Here is an 18238-nt window from a genome sequence, read left to right as displayed (position 1 = left end):
CATTAAAAAAGCAAGAAATTAAATTTTATTCTATCTTAAATGATTTCGGCAATGAAGAATGCCATATGGCTCAAGTCAAAAGTAAGATCATTGTTTTAAGGTTGTTGTTATGGTTCAAGCTAATGTAAATTGTGAGAATGCTTTGAGGAAGAAGGATTTACTTAGCTATGTTTTAAATTACTTTAGTTTTATAACAAAGTATGTAGCAAATCTATGTATATTAGTTTTGAATTTATATTTTGTTCTTTAATTTATTGTTGTATAGTCTCATGTGGTTCTTTGAGTCAAAAGGATATTGATCGGTTTTTGAGAACTTTCAGTGTATAAAATTGGACACCTGAGATTATGGAGATTTAGATCACCAGGGGTTGAAACTACACACTCTGAGCAGACACCTAAATTGTCCATTTATGCCATACTATCTTGGTAAAGACCAATGGAGTTGGTAGCTAAGATTGTAAACGCATAAAAAAGGAATGATCTTACAAAGTGATTGACATGTTATATAATGAGTTGAGTGTGTGGTGGTGGAAAAGCACAGCAGGTCAGGCAGCATCCGAGGAGCAGGAAAATCAACGTTACGAGCAAAAGCCCTTTCCTAATGAAGGGCTTTTGCCCGAAATGTCAATTTTCCTACTCCTCGGATGCTGCCTGACCAGCTGTGCCTTTCCAGCAACACACACTCAACTCTAATCACCAGTCTGCAGTGCTCACTTTCAACAACAGCACATAATGAATCAGGAAATAGTAGGAAATAGTATAATTATGATCTTTACTGTTAAAGAAACCAATCAGAGCACTGGCCGATCCACGATTGGCTGTTCACCCATTGATAAGCTCATTTGAGTTCAGGAGTCTCTGATCATACATATACAGTAGGTAGTAGCTAGCAAGGATTAACACACTGTAATTCTCAGGGGTTCGTGCACCAAAGACCAAAAAAGAACTTAGTCAAAAGAACAAAAGGAATCTGTGCTCAGTCAACTAATATCATGAACTGTCATCTGAAGAGAATCAATTGAGAACCACTGCTTTTATTAAGCTTTGTTTCATTTGTACCTGTTGTGATAACCCTCATAAATCTGTAAAACTTGTGAGAACAGATTTGTACTCTTATGAAGGTGTAGAAGTATACTGTACCTTTAAAAGAGTGAAGGACTGAACAGGCACAGTGTTGGAGAATTTACAATATAACATTTGGGCCTAGCGCTAGCTGAGTTGCTATGAGACAAAAAATAAATTCTAATTCAGCCAATCAGTTTAAATTATACCCCAAAATAATTTTGAATTTAATATATTGACAATATTAAAATCCACTGAAACAATTCGGTGCTTTGGGGTATAAGACCGGGGGAAAACAGTGAACAGTTGGGGGAGAACTGCCAAGCCACCAGCATGTACAGATAGCCTGAAAATTAGCTCTCTTAAAGGTACCTTTATCTATCAATGACCTTTGAAATAGAAATCCCTAAGAAGAAGAAAATCTACAGAGGAAGATACAAAGGGAAGATTCGACAGGTGCCTGGTTTTGAAATTTGAAATTTGAATTTTGGTAAGTCTTAATCAGGGGGTGGGGGGGGGGGGGGGGTTTATCTGAATAGTATCTGAAGAGAAAGTAAAAAATAAGTAAATGAGGAAGGAGTTAGTTACTTATTCTCTGTTTTTACTTTTAGAAATAAAGTTGTTAATTTTATTTTAAATAGTTCTTGCCCTCTCGAATTTTCACATGTTATTGCACAGGATAAATCTTTTCTGTGTTGCTGGTTTAAATTAAGCAAGAGGGTTTACCCATGTTGTAAGAGATTGGGCCTCGTCGATGGGATTTTAACTGGTTTAAACAGATTTGAATAGACTTGGGGGTATGAAAAGTCCAAACAGATTTAATCGCTTGCAAGTTAGTGTCCTAGATCTTTAAATAAACGTAGGTGAGACAATTTGTTTAATTTTGGTGACTTGTGGTTGATTAAATTAAAAGTGAGAGAGAAATGGCTCTTTAAAATTGTTACAGAGCTTCTGGGATTTGAAGATGATTCTCAAATTTGCCAAGGAAGTTTGAAGAAAAGAAAAATGACAAACATTTAGAATTAGCAAATAAGTTAGATTTGGGTTTAACCAAAGTAAAGCTGAAATTGTAAATTAGATGTGTCAGAGAAACAGATAAGTGCAGTAGAGGTAGAAAACCTTAAACTACAATTAATGAAATTGGAGTTAGAAGATAAACAAAGAGAGAGAAAGAAGGTTCTTAGCTGACCAAAGAGAGACAGAAGAAAGGGAGAGAGAAAGAGAGAGATTAGTGAGGTTAGTGCAGAGAAGAAATGGGCCAAAGTGCACCAGACTCTGTTGCCAGTAGCATACAGAAGGTGTTATGAATAGCACATGAACTACCTTTAAGAGGTCACCTAGGGGTATGAAAAACTCAGGCTAAGTTACAGAAACATTTTTATTGGTCTGGAATGCACAAGGGTGTTGTTGATTTTTGCCGTATTTGTCATACATGCCAAATGGTAGGTAAGCCACAGGCGGTAATAAAACCAGCACCTTTCTTGCCAATTCCTGCATTTGAAGAACCTTTCATGTAGGTCCCCTCCTGAGAACTAAAAGTTGGAATCAATACTTGTTAACCATAATGGATGTGTCTACCAGATTTCCAGAGGCAATTCCATTACAGACTATCAAGGCAAAAAAGGTGGTCAAGGAGGTTGTAGCTTTCTTCACACGGTATGGGCTACTCAGAGAGATTCAGTCAGACAGAGGGTCAAATTTTACTGCTAGGTTGTTTTAAGGAAGTTATAGATAGCTTTGGTATACAGCACTTTAAATCCAGTGCATATCATCCTGAATCCCAGAGAGATTTAGAAAGGTGGAATCAGACCTTGAAAACCATACAGTGAGGATTACCTGAGTGATTGAGTGAAGATACCCATTTGTATTGTTTGCCATTGGAGGAATCTACTCAGTTTACTCCCTTTGAGTTAATATTCAGGCAAGAAGTGAGAGGCCCTTTAAAATTAGAATCCGAGTCATAGAGATGTACAGCACGGAAACAGACCCTTCGGTCCAACTCGTCCATGCCAACGAGATATCCTAACCTAATCTAGACCCACCTGCCAGCCCATATCCCTCCAAACCCTTCCTATTCATATACCCATCCAGATGCCTTTTAAATGTTGCAATTGTACTAGTCTCCACCACTTGCTCTGGAAGCTCATTCCATACATTTGCCACCCTCTGCATGAAGAAGTTGCCCCTTAGATCTTTTTTTTAATTTCTTCCCCTCCCAACCCTAAACCAATGCTCTCTAGTTCTGGATTCCCCCACCCCAGGGAAGAGACTTTGCCTATTTATCCTATCCATGCCCCTCATGATTTTACAAACCTCTTTAAGGTCACCCTCAGCCTCCACTCCAGGGAGAACAGCCCCAGCCTGTTCAGCCTCTCCCTATAGCGCAAATCCTCTAACCCTGGCAACATCCTTGTAAATCTTTTCTGAACCCTTTCAGGTTTCACAACATCCTTCCAATATGAAGGAGACCAGAATTGCACACAATAGTGCAACAGTGGCCTAACCAATGTCCTGTACAGCTGAAACATGACCTTCCTACTCCTGTACTCAGTACTCTGACCAATAAAGGAAAGCATACCAATTGCCCTTCACTATCCTATCTACCTGCGACTCCACTTTCAAGGAGCTATGAACCTGCACTCCAAGGTCTCCTTGTTCAGCAACACTCCCCAAGACCTTACCATTAACTGTATAAGCCCAGCTACAATTTGCTTTCCTAAAATGCAGCACCTCGCATTTATCAGAATTAAATTCCATCTGCCACTTCTCAGCCCATTGGCCAATCTGGTCAAGATCCTGTTGTAATCTGAGATAACCTTCTTTGCTGTCCACTACACCTCCAATTTTAGTGTCATCTGACAGTTTACTAAGTATATCTCTTCTGCTCACATCCAAATTATTTATATAGTGGATCCAGCACCGATCCTTGTGGCACTCCACTGGTCACAGGCCTCCAGTCTGACAAAACAGCCCTCTACCACCACCCTCTGTCTTCTACCTTTGAGCCAGTTCTGTATCCAATTGGCTAGTTCTCCCTATATTCCATGAGATCTAACCTTATTAACGAGTGTCCCATGGGGAATATTAAAGAAAAATTGACAGGACCAAAGTCGGTGATCTCACACTTAGATTATGTATCAGAGGTGAGGGAGAGACTAAATTGAGTAGGTGAGTTAGCTAAACAGCACCTAAAGAGGGCACAGCATAGAATGAAGAAGATGGCAGATAAAAGTTCTGAGACTCTGATGTTTTCCTGAGGAGAATGACATGTTAGTACTGCTACCAATGATAGGACATCCCTTCAAAGCCAGGTTTAGTGATCCCTATCAAATTGAGAAAAAGTTGAGTCAGGTAAACTATCTAGTAAAGATGCCAGATAGGAATAAAAAAGGTATTGGGTATATCATATGAATATGTTGACACCGTATTATACTAGAGAGGAAGAACTGGAGAAATAGGTGATAGTTACTGCCCCGCAGAGTGAGGAATCAAATCCAGATGATGTGGATTTTGATATGCCTCAAACTAGATTAAAAATGAAGAAATTCTTGGAGTGTGATAGGTTAGTAAGCTGTTTCAGGACCATAGCACACAGTTGAAAGATTTGTTACTGCAGTGTAAGGACATATGTAAGAATCTGATGGGGAAGACTAATGGTATTAGTACATGAAGTAGATGTAGGGAATACTGCTCCGATAAAACATCCCTATTGGCTTAATCCTTTCAAAGCCAGACTGGACCAGAAGGAGGTGGAGGATATGCTCGATAACGATACCATTGAACAAAGCCAGAGCAAGTGGAGTTCTCTGATCGTCTTAGTTCGCAAACCGGACAGGACTCAACGATTCTGTGTGGATTATCGGAAATTCAACGCCATTACAAAATCTGACTCCTATCCAATTCCTAGATTGGAGGACTATATCGAGAAATTCGGACAAGCCAGTTACATCACCAAGTTGGACTGAATGTGGAGTTACTGGCAGGTACCTTTATCAGAGACGGCGAAAGACATTTCTGTGTTTGTAACCCCAAATGGGCTATATCAGCTTAAAGTGATGCCCTTTGGAATGATGAACGTACCCGCCACATTCCAAAGACTCACGAACAAAGTTGTGGCTTGGTTAACAAACTCTTCACTCTATTTAGATGATGTAGTGATCTTTACTAAGTCCTGGAAAGATCACATGGTACAGTTGGCAGAGTTCTTTAAATGACTGAGAAGCAAAACTGGTAATCACCTTAAACAAAACTGAATTTGCGAATGCAGAGGTGATGTTCTTGGACATAACATCGGTCATGGAAGGTTGACCCCACGGGATGCAAAGACAAAAGCCATAGAGAAATTTGCATGACCAACCTAGTAGAAAGAGACAATTCGATTCTTAGGACTCAGTGCATTCTATCAGACGTTTGTTTCAAACTTCAGCAGTGTAGTAGTACCATTAACTGATTTGCTGAACAAGGACACAAACATTTCGGTGGACAGAACAATGCCAGGAGGCATTCGACCATTTGTAAGCAATATTAACCACCAAACAAATTTTAGCTATATCAAACTTTGCAAAACCTTTTTAATCATTGATGCTAGTGACATTGGAGTTGGAGCTGTACTGCTCCAGGAAGATGAGGATGGGATTGAACGCCAGTTGGTTACTTTTTGAAGAACCTCAACATCCACCAGCAGAAATACTCCATGATCGGAAAAGAACCATTGAGTTTGGCACTGGCCTAACAACATTTTGTCTGTGACATACACATTAATGTGTTGGAGATGGTTATGTACACGGATCACAATCCTCTTACATTCTTAGAAGGCTTTAAAGACAAGAATATGAGACATTTCATTGGAGTCTTATGTTACAGACTTTTAATTTACAAATTGTACATGTTGCAGGTCATAAGAATATAATTGCAGATGCATTATCTCAGATTTAACTGATAATCTTAGATGGGATTTGTATTTATTTAATGTTATATACAGTTATATTGGAAGAAGTTAACGTGAACTTAGAATAAAGTTGTCTGTATGTTAGGGTAATGTGTTTATAGAATAGAAAAAAAATGAAGCCATCTTTTTCATTATGATAGTTCATTTTTTCTTAAGGTGGGGTTGGTGTTAGGAAGGTGTGGAAGTGTACTGTACCTTTTTGAGAGTGTAGGACTGAGCAGGCACACAGTGCTGGAGAATTTACAATGTAGCATTTTGTCCACTAGCAAGCACTGACTGAGTTGCTATGAGGCAAACAAATTCAAATTCAGCCAATCAGTTTAATTTGTACCCCAAAATACCAACCTCCAATCAAGTTCGAATTTAGTATATTGATAATATTAAAATCCACTGAAACAATTTGATGCTTTGGGGTATAAGATTGGGAAAAATTGAACAGTTGGGAGAGAACTGCCAAGCCACCAGCATGTACAGATAGCCTGAAAAATAGCTCTCTTAAAGATACCTTTATCTATCAATGACCTGTGAAACAGAATTCTCTAAGAAGAAGAAAATCTACAGAGGAAGTTACAAAGGGAAGTTTTGACAGGTGCCTGGCTTTGAAATTTGAATTTTGGTAAATCTTAATTGGGGGTTTTATCGGACGAGTGTTCGAGAAGGGAAAGTAAAAGCTAGGTTAGAGGAAGGAATTATAAATAGTTGTTTTTAATTATTCTCTGTTATGCTTTAAGAAATAAAATTGTTAATTTTATTTTAAATATTTCTTGGTGCCTCGAATTTTCACAGATTACTGCACGGGATAAATCTTTTCTGTGTCGCTGGTTTAAATTTAAGCAGAAGGGTTTACCCATGTCTTAACAATACCTAGACTGGATCTTGCGTGTATTCAGGACCCGTAAACTGCTGGATTGGCCTTCTCGAAACTCAGTCTACAATTGTAATTGACTGAAGTCCTACAATTAAAAGTTCAAGTGAATCCCTAACTCTCTCACTTCAGCCAAATGATCTGTTTCAGTGCTGTAACTTCTGTGTCTTCCTAACCTGTGATTAAATGAATCATATAATCCTGCAGTGATGGGAACATCTAAAGGGAGGCAATTCCTTTCATTGTTGAAAATATTTTTAAAGAAATTACACTGTACAATTTAAATGACATTATTTTAGTTACAAATGTACAATAATACAAATTACATGTAAGGCATTGTTGTATATCTTGCATCTGACTTCACTGTGAAATGTTTGTTTTGGGGTTTTTTTTCTGCTAAAAGTAAGCTTTACATAAAGATGACGTGGTTATTCCATTCTTGGAGGTGACAGAGAACATGGCAAGAAGGGCAAATAATTGGGTGAACCAAATGCAATGAGTCCTGGACAAACTCAGTGGGTCTGGCATCGTCTGTGGAGAGAGGAAGCAGAGTTAACATTTTGAGCCTGAAATGACTTCAGATCTTGAAAAAGCCTTAGCCTGTGTGCATGGAACATCGAATCTTGGCCATAATAATAATTTAAAGGTGTTTTTCTTTAATAGGTTGTTGGTATCACTGGCAAAGACTCTCCTAATTGCCCTTTGAATTGAGTGGTTTATTGTAGCATTTCGAAGGGCTGTTAAGAATAAACTATTGATGTTGAGTTACCAGTAGGCCAGATTAAGGAAGGACACTAGATTTCCTTCTCCAAAGGATCTGAGTGAACCAGATGGATTTTTGCAACAAAAACTGGAAGTTGTCATGGTCACCATCATTGAAGCTAACTACATATTCCAGATTTATGAATTGAGTTTAAATACCACTAGCCACCATGGTGAGATGTGACTCCATATCCCCAGAACATCAGCCTAGTCAAGTGATATTACCACTATTTCTACTCTCAGCTCATGTAAAAAATGTAAAAATACAGCTCCCTACTCCTGCCACTAATTTTAACTTATGCCAGTCTGTCCGACATCACAATGGGATTATTATATCACTTCAATCAAGCTAAAATGTATTTGATAATATATTGAGAGTTATCCTCCAGCAGGTTAGCAATTGCATTAATTAGTTGAGGTATGATATTTCATTCTTTTATGCAATAAAGTTGAACTCACAACTACTTAGTTCATGTCAGGGCTCAATATTGAGTGAAATGTTTAATTAACTTCATGATCAGAATATCATGACTTTTGGATGGAAATGGGTGAAACTTTGCCCATTGTGTCTTTTATATTTTTATAATCTGTCTTAATTTAAAACTTTAATTTAATGCACTATATTCCAGGTACAAAGTAGTAAATTTAATGTGAGGATGTTATGAAGAGAAAACACAATTTAGAAGGATTTCTCTGGTAAAACTTCATTCACTTGATAAATGTCAGGTGTGACTTGTTCAGTATGCATTTTCTGTTTTCATGTCTGCTCCCACATCTTGCCATTTGTGTTCTGTGAATTTATGATCAGCTAGTAATAAACCACTAAAAATACTGCTGAATAGCTGCAATCCTTAAGATATTACTGATCACAGGTTGTCAACAGTTCTGACAGCATCTATGAAAAGAGAAATAGAGTTAATATTTCAAGTTGTTTCATTTCTGTTCACAGACTCTACCAGACCTGTTGAGCTTCTCCAGCACTTTTTGTTTTTATTTCCTATTTCCAGCATCAACAGCATTTTGCCTTTACTATATATATAATTTTTAACTGACGAGTGTAGCTGAAATATGCATCTCTAATTCCACTAACATTAAAATATCTGAATTATTAGGCTGGGAAGGAAGATATATTCATTCATTGTCTTATGATTTTCTATAGAATCAATTTTTATGGATGAATGCTGATACAGAGGATTGTGCAGAAAAGACTTCAAAGGGCACAAGGTTTGATAGGTCACATCCAAGAGGAGCAGAGGAGATGCTTGTTGGAATTAGCCCTTTTTATGTTCAGCCCTATTTAGAGTTGAACTGCAATGCTGCAGTCTCACCATTTCAGCACATACCTGTAATAATTCAGTTGGACGGCATACAACAAAGACTGATATTTAGAAATCAAGAACATGGGTAATTTTGCTAGATACAGAAGCTGTGCTTCATATGACACCTTCATTAAAACCTTGTTTTGTCGTTTTCCACCTAGACTGTTTATGTTGAAATAAAAGATATGGATCTTTGTTGGCATCCTGTTCCAAATATGTGCCCTCCTGGGTGAGTATTTTGATAGATTTTACGAGTTTCTGAAAAAAAAACTGCATTGTGTAGAGTATACAAAAATATGTTTGATTGCATTTGAGCATTGAAAATGATGTAGGTGAATCAGGTATGAGAATAGCCTGAGGCTCCTTTCACTTCAAGAACTTGGATTCATGGTACAAAAATGTTAAAAGTGTAAATGTTAGAAAAGTTTGGGTCACCTTGGGCAAGTTCTTCAGTGGTGTAGGTTCATGAAATGATTTTATGATCTCTTTTTACATTGGTATGGTATGGATGGCACAGTAATGGAAAATAGGTGCAATAAAACACTTTTTACAGAGATTTGACTTGGAAGTATATTTGGCAGGACAGTGGTGGAAATAAATGACAAAATTGGATACTCTGTGCTCCTATCCAAACTCCATTTTCCTCCACCTACCAAGCATCTTGAAAATGGTCTAGATTACAGAGGAAGAAGTGCTGGATGCCTTACAATGTATCCACGGGACCTGATCGGATGTACCCTAGAATTTTATGGGAAGCTAGGGCAGTGATTGCTGGGCCACCTGCTGAGATGTTTGTATCATCAATAGCCACAAGTGAGGTGCTGGAAGATTGGTGGTGCCATTTTGTAAGAAAGCTGGTAGGGAAAAGCCAGGGAACTATAGACCGGTGAGCCTGACATAAGTTGTTGGAGGGGATTCTAAAGGATAGGATTTAAATGTATTTGGAAAGGCAAGGACTGATTGGGGATATAGTGGCTTTGTGCATGGAAAATCGTGCCTCACCATCTTGATAGGTTTTTTTGAAGAAGTGATGAAGAGGATTGATGAAGGCAGAGCAATGGGTGTGGTTTTCGTGGACTTCAGTAAGGCATTCTTCAAGGTTTCGCGTCGTTGACTGGTTAGCAAGGTTAGATCACATAGAATACGGGAAGAACTATCCATTTTGATATGCATAAGATCGGAGGCAGAGGGTAGTAGTGCAGGGTTGCTTTTCAGACTGGAAGCCAGTGACCAGAGGTGTGTCACAAGGATCGGTGCTGGGTTCACTGCTTTTTGTCATTTACGTAAAATGATTTGGATGTAATTCTTTCAGGTCTCATGAATAAGTTTGCAGATGATGCCAAAATTAGTGATGTAGTTGACAGCCAAGAAGGTTACCTCGGAGTACATAGGGATCTTGATTAGATGGGCCCGATAGGCAAAGAGACCTTGGATTGCAGGTTCATAGTCCCTAGAAAAGGGAGTTGCAGGTAGACAGGATAGTGGAGATGTTTGGTATGCTTGCCTTTATTGGTCAGTGTATTGAGTATAGGAGCTGGGAGGTTATGTTGTGGCTATACAGGACATTGGTTCGGCCACATTTAGAATACTGCAATTAATTCTGGTCTCCCTCCGATAGGATGGATGTTGTGAAATTTGAAAGATTCTGAAAAGATTTGCATGGATGTTACCAGGGTTGGACAGTTTGAGCTATAGGAAGAGGTTAAATAGGCTGGGGCTGTATTCCCTGGAGCATTGGAGGCTGAGGGGTGACCTTACAGAGGTTTCTGAGGGGGGCATGGATAGAGTGAATAATCAAGATCTTTTCCCCAGGGTTGGGGAGTCCAAAACCAGAGAGCATAGATTTAAGGTGAGTGGGGCCACGCAGTGGCTCAGTGGTTAGCACTGCTGTCTCTCAGTGCCAGGAACCTGGGTTCAATCCCAGCCTCGGGCGACTGTCTGTGTGGAGTTTGTGCATTCTCCCCATGTCTGCATGGGTTTCCTCTGGGTGCTCTGGTTTCCTCTCACAGTCCAAGGATGTGCAGGTTAGGTGGATTGGTCATGTTAAATTGTCTGTAGTGTTCAAGGATGTGTAGGCTAGGTGGATTTGTCATGGGAAATGCAGGCTTACAAGGATGGATGGGTCTGGGTGGGATTCTCTTTAGAGAGTCAGTATGGACTCGATGGCTGAATGGCCTTCTTCCTTACTGTAGGGATTCTATCATCATATGAAGGGGAAAGATTTAAAAGGGACCTCAGGGGGAGTGATTTCACACAGAGAGTGGTTCATGTGTGTAATGAGCTGACAGAGGAAGTGGTGTAGGCTGGTATAATTGCAACATTTAAAAGGCATCTGGATGGGTATATGAATAGGAGGGTTTAAAGGGATATCGACCAAATACTGGTAGATGGGACTAGATTAATTTTGGATATTTCCAGAGAAATTATATTCCTGTTAGGGGGAAAGGAAAGGTAGGTAGGTATATGGGAATGCTGGATGACTAAAGAAATTGAGATTTTGATTAAGAAAAATAAGGAAGAATATGGAAGGTATAGACAGGATAGATCGAGTGAATCCTTAGAGTACAAAGGGAGTAGGAGTATACTTAAGAGGGAAATCAGGAGGGCAAAAAAGAAACATGAGATAGCTTTGGAAAATAGGGCTAAGAGAATCCAAAAGGTTTTTACAAATGCATTAAGGACAAAAGGGTAACTAGGGAGAGAATAGGACCCTCAAAGGTCAGCAAGGCAGCCTTCGTGTGGAGCTGCAGAAAATGGGAGAAATACTAAATGAGTATTTTGCATCAGTGTTTACTGTGGAAAAGGAAATGGAAGATATGGACTGTAGGGAAATAGATGGTGACATCGTGGAAAATGTCCATGTTACAGAGGAGGAAGTGCTGGATGTCTTGAAATGGGTAAAGGTGGATAAATCCCCAGGACCTGATGAGGTGTATCCTAGAATTCTATGGGAAGCTATAAAAGTGATTGCTAGGCCTCTTGCTGAGATATTTGTATCATCGATAGTCACAGGTGAGGTGCCGGAAGATTGGAGGTTGGCTAACGTGGTACCACTGTTTAAGAAGGGTGGTAAGGACAAGCTAGGGAACTATAGACCAGTGAGCCTGACCTCAGTGGTGGGCAAGTTGTTGGAGGGAATCCTGAGGGACAGGATGTACATGTACTTGGAAAGGCAAGGACTGATTAGGGATAGTCAACATGGCTTTGTGCATGGGAAATCATGTTTCACAAACTGATTGAGTTTTTTGAAGAAGTAACGAAGAGGATTAATGAGGGCAGAGCGGTAGATGTGATCTATATGGACTTCAGTAAGGCGTTCGACAAGGTTCCCCATGGGAAACTGATTAGCAAGGTTAGATCTCACGGAATACAGGGAGAACTAGCCGTTTGGATACAGAACTGGCTCAAAGATAGAAGACAGAGGTGGTGGTGGAGGGTTCTTTTTCAGACTGGAGGCCTGTGACCAGTGGAGTGCCACAAGGATCGGTGCTGGGTCTTCTACTTTTTGTCATTTACATGATTTGGATGCGAGCGTAAGAGATACAGTTTGTAAGTTTGCAGTTGACACCAAACTTGGAGGTGTAGTGGACAGTGAAGAGGGTTACCTCAGATTACAACAGGATCGTGACCAGATGGGCCAATGGGCTGAGAAGTGGCAGATGGAGTTTAATTCAGATAAATGTGAGGTGCCGCATTTTGGGAAAGCAAATCTTAGCAGGACTTATGCGCTTAAAGGTAAGGTCCTAGGGCGTGTTGCTGAACAGAGACCTTGGAGTGCAGGTTCATAGTTCCTTGAAAGTGGAGTAGCAGGTAGATAGGATAGTGAAGAAGGCGTTTGGTAGGCTTTCGTTTATTGGTCAGAGTATTGAGTATGTGGTTTAGGAGGTCATTTTGTGGCTGTACAGGACAATTGTTAAGCCACTGTTGGAATACAGTGTGCAGTTCTGGTCTCCATCCTATTGGAAAGATGTTGTGAAACTTGAAAGGGTTCAGAAAAGATTTACAAGGATATTGCCAGGGTTGGAGGATTTGAACTGGAGAGGCTGAACAGGCTGAGGCTGTTTTCTCTGGAGAGTCGGAGGCTGAGGGGTGACCTTATAGAGGTTTACAAAATTATGAGGGGCATGGATAGAGTAAATAGGCAAAGTCTTTTCCCTAGGGTCGGGGAGTCCAGAACTAGAGGGCATAGGTTTAGGGTGAGATGGGAAAGATATAAAAGAGATGTAAGGGGCAAACTTTTCACACAGAGGGTGGTACGTGTATGGAATGAGCTGCCAGAGGATGTGGTGGAGGCTGGTACAATTGCAACGTTTAAGAGGCATTTGGATGGGTATATGAATAGGAAGGGTTTGGAGGGATATGGGCTGGATGCTGGCAGGTGGGATATCTGGTTGGCATGGACGGGTTAGACCGAAGAGTCTGTTTCCATGCTGTGCATTTCTATGACTCTATCTACTTCCCTGACTTCCAAAATGCAATGCTGATGGGAAATAGGACATAACTAGCTGCCCCATTTTCCTATGCACAAGTGTTCTTCTTTGACAATCTCAATGGGTAGAAGGGGAAAAATGTTGGTTGTGGTAATAGTAGCTTTTAAAAGCAAAATCATTCTGAATCAGGTCCAGATCTATAGATTCACACTAGAAGTTAAATGACTGATCTCCAGGTTAAATATTGTAAAATAAAATAAAGAACTGCGGAAGTTGAAAATCTGAAACAAAAACAGAAATTGCTGGAGAAACTGAAGAATTGTCACTGAACGTGAAATGTCAATTCTGCTTTCTCTCCACAGATGCTTCCAGACTTTGCTGTTTTTCTCCAGCAATTTTTGTTTTTATAAAATATTGTAAACTATAGTTTGGATTGGAGTAGGAGATATTCTCCAGTGCTTTGAATTTCATTAAACCAACATTGAAGTCACTTTGAAATTAACTACAAGATGCATAAAGAGACATTTTTGAATGATTACACAGTTTAAAAGGGAAAATCCTGCAGTAAACAGAATAAGAGATGCTACGAAACTGCAAAATATACTGCAATAAAATCTGATTTGTTTAATAAATATTACAGAGAACAATATGGGAGATCTGCTGAGCAATCAAATCATGCTCCGGCATATATGAATACTCAATCCAATTTATGCTGTATTCCAACTTCAACTGGATCACAAAAGTTGGTTCCATTGGATGTGTATGGCCGACCAAATATTGATCGTTGGACGACAGCATACCATGATGCCTACAACACATACCATGATCCACGGGATGTGAGTTGAAATCCTCTTTTTATGTGAATGAGTTAAACATAATAGATTAAAGTTTTGTGATCAGCTACCCATTCTTAAAAAGATGGGTGAATAAAAGAATTTTGCCTTCTCTTTTTCTTACCTCAATAGGACATTCTGTACTTGACAACAAAGGAAATAGGAACAAGATAGGGCTATTTACCTGAAGCTTGTTCAGTTAGATCATGGTTGCTGTTTCTTGACTCCGCATACCCACGTTTGCACCTTATTCCCTGACAACTTGGATTCATTGCAGATTTTAGAATTAGCAATTGTTGTAGCAGCAATCACCATAGTTTTAAAAAAAAGTTCCAAATTTATCTTATGCTTTTCATATAGAAGTGTTCCCTAACTTTACTACTGAAATATCTCTTCATCCTAGATTTCACAACTAGGAAAATAATTTCTCTTCACTTACTCCATATGTTCTCCCAACGCAACTTGAAACTTAGAAAATAAAATGTAACTTTCTAAATTCTAGGTACTTGGGCAAGAGTCTGCATAATCTATCTTTGTACTTTCACCTTTGGAGTCTAGATATAATTTCATAAATTTGTACTTCACTCAGTGTAAGGTCATTATAACCATTTGAACCAGTGGAGCTCATTCTGTTCAGAGTAGTCTATATAGTTGTAGTACAACTTACAATCCTATGCATTTTAGACCTATTGATAAAAAGATTAGCATTCCATTTGACCACTTATTTTCTGCAATCATCTATGAGAGTTTAATGACTTTTAAAAATATTAATCCACTGAAATTGTGGGTATTTCTTTGTTTTATAATGTTTATTTACTGCATTAATTTTTAGTCTATTTACCCATTAATCTTAGCCAGTGCTAACCTCTTACCCATGTAAATAGCTCTGATTGAGTTTAAGATTCTTGTTAGTTATTGGAAAATGTCACTTCCAAACTCAACATGGAATTGAGTAATATTATGATCACTATGACATTCCTAATGAACCTTGACTCAGTGCATAATACTATATCTAAGTTGGCTTTATTCCTAGTTAGTTCCGAGGTAGACTGGCCGTGCTAAATTGTTCATGGTGTCCAGGGATGTGTAGGCTAGGTGGTTTAGCAATGAGAAATGCAGGGTTACAGGGATAGGATAGGGGGATGGGCCTGGTTGGGATGCTGTTAGGAGGTTCAGTGTGGACTCAAGCCAAATGGCCTGTTTCCACACTGTAGGGATTCTACAATTCTATGAATGATTGTACAAATCTGTATAAAAGCACACACTGCTTTTGTGACAAACTGTTTTTTTATATAATTACTACTAGGGGGCCTATACAGTGCCATTAATGTATTTTGACTCTTGCTATTCCAAATTTCTACTCAGATTAATTCTACTTCACAACCTCAGATGCTAGATCCTTTCTCACTAATAGTGAATACATCTCAACCATTTACCTTAATTGTGCCACAAGTTAGTTGATCTTATTAAGATAGTTTGAGATTCAGATAAAGAACCTTTTAATTTCATTTTTTAATAATGGTACTCTGTATTGTTGGTTCCAACTGGTTCCACTCCCTTTCACTTTAATGTCCTTTTCAGGCAAGAGGAGATGTCCTTAATCCTAGCATTGGGCAGGTAACTCAACATTTGGAGCTCCTGGCTGCAGATCGAGAACCGGACCCATTCCTCTATCTGTACTGTCTCTTATCACTGTGACATCCCTTTTTGTTCACCTGCCTTGATACCATGGCTATTCATTCATTCATCCTGCAGTCTTTCTGCACATAAGTGGCAAACAGCTCGTGGGCCAAAATCAAGGGCTATGGCTCCTCCATCACTACATGCAGGTTCCCTTTGTCTGCCTCACATGCATTCATACCATCCCACCCCTGACCACTCAACAATTCTACACTTTTGCCTAACCTAACAAAGCATTCAGGTAATTTTGCCCCGCCCTGGCATCCCACAATGTCTGCAACTGATCAACTCTGCAGTAAAATTGTGCAAGCTGCTTACGTTTATCTGGGATTACAGCACACCATCATCTCTGCAGTTTCTGTCTTACCTAACATATTTCATTAGTTATTAATCTATGTAAATAAAGTAATAGAAGGTTATGATCTCCTAGCTTGGTAATAAAAGGAGAGCACTTAGCAGTTCTGAGGAAACGTCACCCAGATCTGAAACGTTAACTCTGCTTTCTCTTCACAGATGCACCTAGACCTGCTGAGCTTTTCCTATGTTTTTTGTTTCTGATTTACAGCAGACTGTATGTGTCAGAAACCGACTGAATTGACACGTGCAGTCTGTTTCATGTTTCAATCAGTAGAGCTTCTCTCATTTATTCAATGTCTCGAGCTTAACACTTCCAGTTTTTATTAAGAACACTCTGGATGCTGAAAGGAGACAGTAAAAGAAGTATTTTATTGCTTCTGCACCAAATTCTCAAATTCATGCTTGGTTTCCATCACACTCAAAGTCTCCTCTCTGTGTGTGCCCTTGCTTAGTGTGGTTTGCAAACTTGTTGGAATCTATTGAAGCTGGCAATTTACTCCCAGGCTACCTCAGCCTTCTGCTGCAATAATTAACAACATTTCGTGGCAATCACTTTCAGCTTTCACTAGACCTTTTAAGTGTTTGCAGTTTGAGATTTTATGTCTGAATCTTTAATTTTAATTTAAACTTATCAGAAATTCCCATGCGATTCAAATTCCAAAGTGTGCACTCAGTCTACGTCGCACTTCGGTGTGGTCTCCTCTCCACGTGTCCTCTTACTTCTTTTGGACCTATGCTGTCTCCAGATTTTCACCACTTAGAAGGTTCACTACCTTTTTTAATCCGAATTGAATGACACTTAAATCTATCTACACTGAAATTCATTTGTCATAGTTTTGCTCAGATACTTTCCATCTACACTGGGAAAAACTGAGGACTGCAGATGCTGGAGGTCAGAGTTGAAGAGTGTGGTGCTGGAAAGGCACGGCTGGTCAGGCAGCATCCAAGGACTAGGAGAATCAACGTTTCAGGAATAAACCTTTCATCATTCCTGATGAAGGGCTTCTGCTTAAACGTCAATTCTCCTGTTCCTCGGATGCTGCCTGACTGTCTATGCTTTTCCAGCACCGTACCCTACGACTTCCATCTATACTGACATCAATCTTTATGTTCTTGATGTATTTTGCTTTCTATCCCGATACATGAATTGCTAATACATACAGTGAACTTTGAGGCGCTAACCAGATCCATGCAGCGCACCATTTATCAGATCTTGAATTGAATTGAATTGATTTATTGTCACGTGTACCAAGGCACAGTGAAAAGCTTTGTCTTGCGAGCAATACAGGCAGATCACATAGTTAAGTAGCATAGATAAGTAAGAGTAAGTAATAGGTAAACAGTGGCAAAAACAAAAACACAATTACAGGTGAATGTTAAGAGTTTGAGAGTCCATTCAGTATTCTAACAACAGTAGGGTAGAAACTGTTGCAAAACCAGCTGGTGTGTGTTCAGGTTTCTGTTACCTTCTCCCTGATGGTAGAGGTTGCCAGGATGAGTTGGATGTTTGAGAATGCTGGCGGCCTTTCCTTGACAGCAGACCTGGTAGATAGATTCTGTCGATTTGAGGTTAGCCTTTGTGATTGTCTGGGCTGAGTTCACCACTCTCTGTAATCGTCTCTGATCTTGAATGATACAGTTGCCATACCAGGTAGTGATACATCTAAACAGAATGCTCTCGATGGCGCACCTATAAAAGTTGCCAATTAGAATTCCTGCCTAATGCCTTTTCTCTATTTTATCTGATTCATTTAATTTTCTAATTGTGTTAATAATTTTCCTTCAATTTCATAAGCTTCAACTTTAGCTAAGTATCTTTTCATTGAGATTATCAATATTCATATCAGACTGTCTATTTTTAATAATTCTTCCTCATAAATTTAGAAATTAGTAACTGTTAATGATATTTGATGCTTTCTATATGACACCTATAATCTATGCTCAATATATTTAAAAATCCTCTGGTACAGCATATTACAAGT

The 18238-nt window shown here is 39.2% G+C and overlaps 1 protein-coding gene across 1 annotated transcript in view; it reads left to right on the top strand.

Moving 5' to 3' along the window:
• LOC140476278 (uncharacterized) overlaps window positions 1-18238 on the top strand; it is a 39905-nt gene that overhangs the window by 9182 nt on the left and 12485 nt on the right. The window contains exons 2-3 of the mRNA XM_072568629.1: window positions 9118-9185; window positions 14027-14222. Of these exons, the coding sequence (XP_072424730.1) occupies window positions 9118-9185; window positions 14027-14222 (264 nt within the window). The remainder of the gene's footprint in view (window positions 1-9117; window positions 9186-14026; window positions 14223-18238) is intronic.

The sequence above is a fragment of the Chiloscyllium punctatum genome, chromosome 4 (genome assembly GCF_047496795.1).
Source record: "Chiloscyllium punctatum isolate Juve2018m chromosome 4, sChiPun1.3, whole genome shotgun sequence".
In the NCBI taxonomy this organism is placed as follows: Eukaryota; Metazoa; Chordata; class Chondrichthyes; order Orectolobiformes; family Hemiscylliidae; genus Chiloscyllium; species Chiloscyllium punctatum.
This window is presented reverse-complemented; position numbering and strand designations above follow the sequence as displayed.